General features: G+C 39.3%; 1 protein-coding gene across 4 annotated transcripts in view; it reads left to right on the top strand.

Moving 5' to 3' along the window:
* OSBPL8 (oxysterol binding protein like 8) overlaps nt 1-8,463 on the top strand; it is a 126,111-nt gene that overhangs the window by 81,467 nt on the left and 36,181 nt on the right. For all 4 annotated transcript variants that reach the window (XM_015406674.1, XM_015406673.1, XM_015406676.1 and 1 more), the window contains 6 exons: nt 2,234-2,459; nt 4,702-4,886; nt 5,378-5,459; nt 5,671-5,769; nt 6,978-7,074; nt 7,646-7,744. In XM_015406674.1, coding sequence (XP_015262160.1) covers nt 2,234-2,459; nt 4,702-4,886; nt 5,378-5,459; nt 5,671-5,769; nt 6,978-7,074; nt 7,646-7,744 — 788 coding nt within the window. The remainder of the gene's footprint in view (nt 1-2,233; nt 2,460-4,701; nt 4,887-5,377; nt 5,460-5,670; nt 5,770-6,977; nt 7,075-7,645; nt 7,745-8,463) is intronic.

Raw genomic sequence — 8,463 nt, 5'->3', positions numbered from 1 at the left:
CACTAGCCCTGGCTGCTTGCTCCTGTTCAGCAAGAGCCTCCCTATGGAAGCTGCCTGGGTGATTTTGTACCAGCCCCAGACTTTCTGCCTAACCTACCTTGCAGGGTTGCTGTACAGATCACAAAGTGGAAGAGGAGAATGAAGTAAACTGCTTTGCTCCCCACTAACGAGAAAGACAGAACTTTGCCTAGGAAGAGGCTGCTGAGAGGGGAGGAGATAAATTTGCCAACTTTAGGTATGGAAATTCCTGGAGATTTGAGGGGTGGAGCCTGGAGAGAGTGGGGTTTGAGAAGGGATATGACCTCAGACAGGTACAATGCCATAGATTCCATCCTCCAAACCAGCCATTTCCTCCTGGGGAACCGTTGTTGCCAATCTCCAGGGGAGGGCTGGAGATCACTCAGAATTACAATTGCTCTTCAGATGGTAGAGATCAATCCCCCTGGAGAAAACAGTAAGCTCTGTGTCATTATACCCTGCTGAGGTCACCACAGAAAATTGACGCTGAGTGCCCAAGGCCAGGGCACCCGCCCAGAGCCTCTTTCTAGAGCTCATTGTATTTATTTCTACGATGGGCCTTATTCTTTGTAGTATAATAATTTAAATTGATTTAATTAATTAATATTAAAAGTATCTTAAATTAAAATAACATTATTAGGCCATAACAGTTCTCAATTCATAATAATTCATGGATCCTTTATTCAGATAAAATCTGCCAGTGTTCCACAAGTAGGATTGAGGAGACTATAGTTCATATTGTATTTGATTGCCCCCTGAGAACAGAAGCTAGGAATAAATTCTTCTTGCCCCTTTTTTCATCTATTTCTGATGCTTGTGTGACTGTTGAATCTAAGATTATCTGTCTTTTCAGATTTTGATGCTGATGTTACTTTTCAAGTGGTGAGGTTTTTTGCAACTTTGTTCTGATACGGTTGCTCTGTTTTAGCCCACGTGGCTTCTTAACAGAAGGAAGGAAAGGAAAGGAATTCTAGTTAGTGTTACAACCATACAACACACAAGAGTGGGAACCATGGGGGAAACATATAGAAAATGCACTTTCCTCTGGCCCTAAGGCCATCACATTTCTGTATTTAACAAATTGTCAGTATTGGGATAGGCAATTGTTCCTAAGTGGTATGGGGGATTCATTGTCATTACTTTACAGCAATAATAATCTCATGAGTTTATTCTTAGATTATGTAACAACTGATTGATTTGTTGATCTTAAGCATTTTTTTTTGAAAATAACTATGCCTCCTTTACTGAGTACCTGTTCAAGGCGGCTAGTATAGAGTCAGTTCATTGTTGCCTTACCTACAAGTTAGCTATGCGCTAAATGTCTTTACACAGTTCTCTGCTTCAGTCGGCATAATTGGAATAGTGACAAACCCTACGGAGAGTGGTGATTGGTTGAGTTAACCGTGGCCACTTCTACACTGTCATTTTTGTCACTTGTTTGTCTCCATTGCTTCAGGGTCCCCCCCCCATATGTTTTGCTCTCTCTAGTAGTCCCAGAGGGAACAAAACATATGTGGAAAATGGGGGCAGGAACCCAAAGCAATAGGGACAAAAGAGTGAGAAAAATGACAGTGCAGAAGTGGCCCATGTGTCACAATGCTGCTTGATTACTTGAACTACTGATAGCCCACACTATGATTGCAAGAGTCATTCCAAAGATAAATTATGAGAGCACTTTCTTAAAATGCACTGTTATGTTTATATGAACATTTCTGTACTATCTTTGATGGAATTTCAAAGATATGTTTCTATTTTTTTATGCAGCAAAGAAGTTATCTTAGTTGTAACTGAATAACTAAGCACATTCTAAACTAGATCACTGTGTATATATGTGATGTGCATGTCTATATAAAATAAATGCAAATATTAAACCTCTCTAACTGGAAATATGGAGTTTCCCTGAGTCTGAAGGATAAAGTAAACTGTACATGTAAGTAATGAAAAAATGGTTATGATTGCAATAACATTTGCACCTCATTTTTATATTCAGAGTTCTTAATTTAGATACTGAAGTGATGATGGCACAGAAGAAAAACTAGTTAGCTTACAGTCTCACAAATCAAAACTAAAACAAATTAAAACTCAACCAACTTTAAGCATTCTTAGATCATGTCCAGCATAGACTAATTTGGGATTACAACTTGGAAAACACAGTAGTGGTGTGCTACAATGTTTTCTTTTATAAAGAAAAACATAACTGAAACTCTCTTTTTAGGTTAAATGACAGTGAAATGGAAAGGCATCATTTTAAAGATCCAGATTTGTATTCTGATAAATCAGATAAGGAAAATGATCATGATCGTGATGAGTCAGACAATGATGGCTTGGGGGAAAGTGACTCTGACACTTCAGAACGACAGGATGACTCATACATTGACCCGGAACCTGATCATGTCAAGGAAACAACTTATTTGGAAGAGGCTCATGAAGAACTTGGGGAGGTAAAAAAATATTATACAATTGCTACCTTATTACTAAATAATATTTTATTAGTATTGAAAGGGGAAAGAAAGTTTATTGGAGAGCAGCTTTTGTAGAGCTTGATAAATACTTAAATTGAAGAACTTTCTCTCCCCCCCCCCATGACTCCATATTCTTTTTTACTGTTTCTATAGATATAGGTCAACTTTGAAGCATTAATAAAATGATTTAGTGCACGCATAAAGGGGTGCAATAAAAACAGATATATTTTAGTACCTAGCTGTGGCTGTCTAAAACTGATATAAAGCTTTAAAAGCTTGACTAAAGTCATAGTGCTAACAGCCAAATCTGATATGGAGTCATTGATCTGAGCTGATAAGGGTAACAGACACTAACCTGTAATTTCATTTAAGTATTATCAAGGTCAGTGATCAGTGCCAAACCAAAAGTTCTGGTTCTCATACTTGAGCTAGAATCTGTACTTACAGCAAGCCACTTCCAGCCCTCTAATCTGGCTTAAAAATAATTACTATTTATATACACCAGTGTTTTGTTGTTGTTGTTCGTGGTGTGTGTGTGTGAACTGCTTCATATATTTTGCCTTGGCTTTAATCAGAGTTGTATAGCAAAACAGGTTTATTAGACTCTGGGGTATATTCACTCCCAGGGGCTCTTAACTTTCAAAACAGAATTGTCACCTGTCAACCATTCTCAAGGTCTTATGTTTTTAAAAAATTCTGTAGTAGGGACTCAGGAAACAAATTGAACAGTTTCTGTTTAGAACACCAAAGCTCAGTTCAGACATAAAACAAAGCTATTGCTTGTTTTAACTCAGGGGTGTCAAACATAAGGCCCTGAGGGCCAGAACCAGCCCATACAGGGCTGTTAGGTGGCCCGTGAGCAACTGGTGCAAGGGAGGGAACAGGAGGCTGCTCAGGGGTGGACGGTGGGTGGAGCTGCTCCAGTTGTGGCTTCAGCACAGTGGGACAACCTCATTTGCAGCAGTCAAGCAGAACCCCTTCATTTTAGGGACTGATAAGTTGGGAGTCACTGCAGCCCCATTCACACCTCTCCATTTGGCTTGCAGCTCTGGGGATGCTCTCCCAGATGGCCGCAGGGATCAGCATTTGCATGGGGGGGAGGGGCTCAGACAGTACTCTGTTGGGGCATGGGAGCGTCTGCCCAGCATTGCACTCCTGGCTTTCCAGTCCACCCAAATGGATTTTCCTCTGCACCCCCCTCCCAGCCCATGGTGCCTTGCAGTGAGGACACACCAACTTGAAGCTTACCAGTTGCTGTCCTTTATAAAGTTTATATCTCCAGTACCCAGCATTATGTTTTATGGCACACATGGCCTGGCACAACAAAGTCACATTTATGCCAGATCTGTAGGGTTGCCAACCTCCAGGTAGCACCTGGAGATCTCCTGCTATCATAATTACGTTCCAGATGGCCAAGTTCAGTTCCCCTGGAGAAAATGGCTGCTTTGGAGGGTGGAGTCTATGGTATTATACCCTGTTGAGGTCCCTCTCCTCCCCCAAACCCACCCTCCCCAGGATCCACCTCCCAAATCTCCAGGTATTTCCCAACCCAGAGCTGGCAACCCTACAGATCCGGCCCTCATAACAAATGAATTCGACACCTGTTGTCTGTGTGTGAAACCAGAATTCAGCTTAGATACAATAGTTCAAATCCTGGTTTGCATCAACAAATGCTGGTTTCATCGCCTTCTCTCTTTTCTTTTCCTTCCCTGCATTAACCCAACTGGTATCCTAGATTGCTTTGTTTTGCAGCAAGGGCAGTTCCAGGAAGAAGGCCAAGATTAAGTCAGGAATGTCTGTAGAGATACATATATCTAACTGTTATTAGTATAATAACATCAAACCATGGCTACCTATCCTGGTTTGGTGTACCCTAGCTTAACCATAGTTAGCGGATTGGCCCCCACATCTGGACAGTCAGTGTGACACCTGAACATTCGTATGGCACCTGAACTGAAACTAAGCCTGCCCCAGCTGGCATGCTTCTTTCTGTAACATAGTCTGAGGGTCCATTTAATAGGTGGGTACAATAAATATACTGAAAACATAGCTTCATTGTCAAAGGAAGCAAAACCTCTGAGCTCCTTTGATGCAGGATGAAGGAATTAACTGCAATGATAGTGTGTAGGTAGAAGCAGTGTATTGAACCACTGTGCCCCCAAATATTGTGCAAGTATGTGCTTAGTCAGTACCCTATTCTACTTTTATTCATTTGTTGAAGGCAGGGGAAGCATCTCAAACTGAAACTGTATCAGAAGAGAACAAGAGTTTGATCTGGACATTACTAAAGCAAGTACGTCCAGGAATGGACCTCTCCAAGGTGGTGCTACCTACATTTATTTTGGAAACACGTTCTTTCTTGGACAAACTCTCTGACTATTACTATCATGCAGACTTCTTATCTGAGTGAGTTGATCATTCTTTATCTCAGCATTTTCTTTGAAATGATTGTTGCAGGCTTTGGGGGAAAGTTACTTTAAAAGTTTGTGTAATACAGTTGTCTCCTGATGTAAGAACTTTCTTTCAAATTGCAAAAGGCAACTGGTTTCCTCTCCCTCTTTACCATGTATGTTTTCCTTCTGCAAGACCAATAGTGGCTTTATAGCTGTGTTTCTGACTTTAAATCATGAAATCAGCATGAGGCAGAAAGGTTAAACATTACCTCCCCCCTGCCATTTTCTCAGCATGGTTAAAAATGAGAGATCTCCCACATCTTATTTTAGTCTGGCACAAATGTCAGTATTTTTAAGCCTAGAGTTATGTTTCTTGGGCATTTCCAACAATGTTTAAGAACTGGCTGGAAGATCAAGCAATTTGGTATGCTATATGGGTTAAAAGGCTAGTTGCAGCCATTTTCTCAAATTTGTGTGACAGATCTGATGGATCTTTTTTTCTAGGGCTGCCCTTGAAGAGAATGCTTACAAACGTATGAAGCAAGTTGTGAAATGGTATTTGTCAGGATTCTACAAGAAGCCAAAGGTAATACTTGGTGCACTGTTTTGTGGTAGCCTTTTGCTTAACTAAAGACAGTTTTCGTTTATTATTAAAATGAAAACTGAAGCATCCTACTTCATCCTAAGAGGTAATGTTGCTGTAGACCCTTCATTGCAGATTCTTAGAATTTTTTTGCACTTGCTTTAGGGAACTGGAATATATATTTTTACTGATTAAAATGTTTCTTTTTTTAAAGGGACTAAAAAAACCCTATAATCCTATACTTGGTGAGACCTTCCGTTGTTTGTGGATTCATCCAAGGACCAATAGCAAGACTTTTTATATTGCTGAACAGGTATTACTAAAGAGGTGGCTTAAATCTTTTCTTTAAAGGAGTGCTGTTGTTAATTTTGGATCACCAAATGGATAAAGATACTCAGAGAAAAGTGCATAACAATATAACATTTCCAGTATAGCAGAGTGTTTTATTTCATATTTTTTTCCCCTTATCCATTGTTATGGGTTTCAGGTAGGATTATAGTAATCATTATTTTAGGTTTGAAAATCTTATGCTGCAGGAAACATCAAAGGAGTGTAAAGTCACAATCTCCAAAATCTCCTCTGATTGCACTGTTATGAGCAACGTGGGCACTGAAATGCCACACTTCATCTTGCATTGTATTTCTCAAAAAAGATCATTCTGATCTATGTAGGTGCAACAAGCATATCCTGTTATAGCCAAAGTCTGCAAGTCCAGACTGTGGTTGAAAGTGTTTTCTCTGAAGCATTAATTCAGAGTTTAAGCCTAATCTCATTAAAATATTGAAATGCATTGGGGAATAGACATGTTTAAATGGAGCTTTGAAGCTGACAAGCTCAAATGTGACTAATGTGCAGTACAGTCTACAATCAGGTAAAAGATTTCCCAAACTATATTTTGTCCTGTTCTGTTGCACAATAAAAACACCCATTCTCACTTTTAGGAAAATAATAGGACTGTTAAAACAGATAGTCAAAGATGTCCCTAGGATGGCCCAGGGTAGGGAGGATGAGGATGGCATTCAGAATAGTTAACTATCCCATTTTGAAGAGATTCGTAACAGTGGGGAGGATCATGAAGAGTTTTTTGAAGTTTGCTACTTGAATTCTGCATTGTGTCTAGTATATGCAATTGTTCTTTTTAACAATAGGTTAAGTGGGGTGCTAAGGCCAAGATAAAGACTATGGTTAAGGAAAGCTAGTAGCTTAGGTGTATTCGAGTTGGAACAACACTATTTGCCCATTACATTTCCCTTTAATAACCAAGTAATTTTAATCTGTTCTAGCCAGATATTTAACATTCAGAGGTTTATGATCATTTGTTTAAGGATGCTGATGTTGCCACTGTGTGAGATTAAGTCCCTGCAGATATAACTTGGTGTTTTAATATGTTTAATGGACTAGTTGGAAAACTACAGCTTACACAGTGATAAGATTTCAATTTATAAATTTTCTGAAGCCATTCTTTCCATTTATTTTCACAACACATCACCTAAATTTATTGAATTATGTTGTGTTCAACAGGTGTCTCATCATCCTCCAATATCTGCCTTCTATGTAAGCAACCGAAAAGATGGATTTTGCCTTAGTGGTAATATTTTGGCCAAATCCAAATTTTATGGTAAGCTCTTGCTAGCTTCCTTTTTATTTATTTTTCAGTTAGTCTGCTAATATTTATGCTTTTATTTTTGTACAGCAAATGTGCGTAGGAATGGAAGTTTGATTAATACCTACATGAAACTTAATTGAAAAAGCTTTCCCACTTCAAATGGTGGTGTATTCTTTTAAATATAATACTAGTATGTAGTATGATTTAATGTAATAAATATATATACTTTTGGGGACATGCTGCATTTTAAGGATGGGCACAGACCTAATTTTGTCATGGACTGGTCCGTTTGCCCAGCCCATGCATTTGTTGTTTTGATGGACTACCCACGGACCACAGGTTTTTTTAGGCGGTCTGTTTGGTCCATTGGAGCAGGCTGTGGGGAGTTCCAGATTGTGCCACCATTGCAATGTGACGCCAGTGAGCTCAAGAGGCATTTAAATGGACTTCACAAATCGGGAAAGTCCAGGGAAGTCCATGGTTCATGAAATTCACGAACCACAATCCTCCATGGTCCTCAATTTTTCTGGTCCATGCCCATCCCGACTCCATTCCATCCATCCATTTTGTTGTCTGTTAACAGGAAATTCTTTATCTGCCATTCTGGATGGTGAAGGTCGACTGATGTTCCTAAATAGAGGAGAGGAATATGTAATGACAATGCCATATGCACATTGTAAAGGTATTGTTGTTGTTTTCATTTACAAGTTACAAATATCATACAAAGCTGACTTCAAACCAGATTTTAGAATGACTCAAGCCATTTTCTAAGAACAGTTCAACCCACATTTCATTTGTGCATATTTTCTAACCCTCTCGATAGATACAGTGCCCTTGCCCTTCACATCGAATTAAGGTTTGGTTGGTGTATCCCACCTAATTGAACTCTCAAAAATCCATTGATAAAAATATGGTTCTATTGTACAAAGGCCATTTCCCTTATTCTGTGCTCTGTGTGTCTTCTAATACTGATTAATGGGATGTGTATGATTATTTAAACTTAATATGCTGAAAACCTTATACCCAATATAAATGTTTAACTTTGGTCAACAAAATCCAGCCCAATTGGTTTGTACCATTTCTAAAAGAGTCAGGTTTTGAATCTCCAACAGAAAGGGATTGTATAGATCTGGATACACTTGTGTTCACAATTTTTCTAAGAACTAGAATTAAGAACATAAGAAGAGCTCTGCTGGATTGGGTCCATCTGGTCTAGTCCATCTAGTCCAGCATTCTGTCTTACACAGTGGCCAGCCAAGCAGAGGTGGAGGCCTTCTTCCGATGCTGGTATTCAGGTGCTTACTGCCTCTGAATGTGGAGGTATGAGACAAGGGCCATTATGTATAATGTTGGATTCAGACTAAATTTTCTAATAGTAGAATGGAACTTTCCTGCCCTCCC

The sequence above is a fragment of the Gekko japonicus genome, unplaced genomic scaffold (genome assembly GCF_001447785.1).
Source record: "Gekko japonicus isolate JY-2015 unplaced genomic scaffold, Gekko_japonicus_V1.1 scaffold188, whole genome shotgun sequence".
Classification (NCBI taxonomy): domain Eukaryota; kingdom Metazoa; phylum Chordata; class Lepidosauria; order Squamata; family Gekkonidae; genus Gekko; species Gekko japonicus.
The sequence above is the reverse complement of the archived record's forward strand: the minus strand, read 5'-3'. Positions and strand labels throughout refer to the sequence as shown.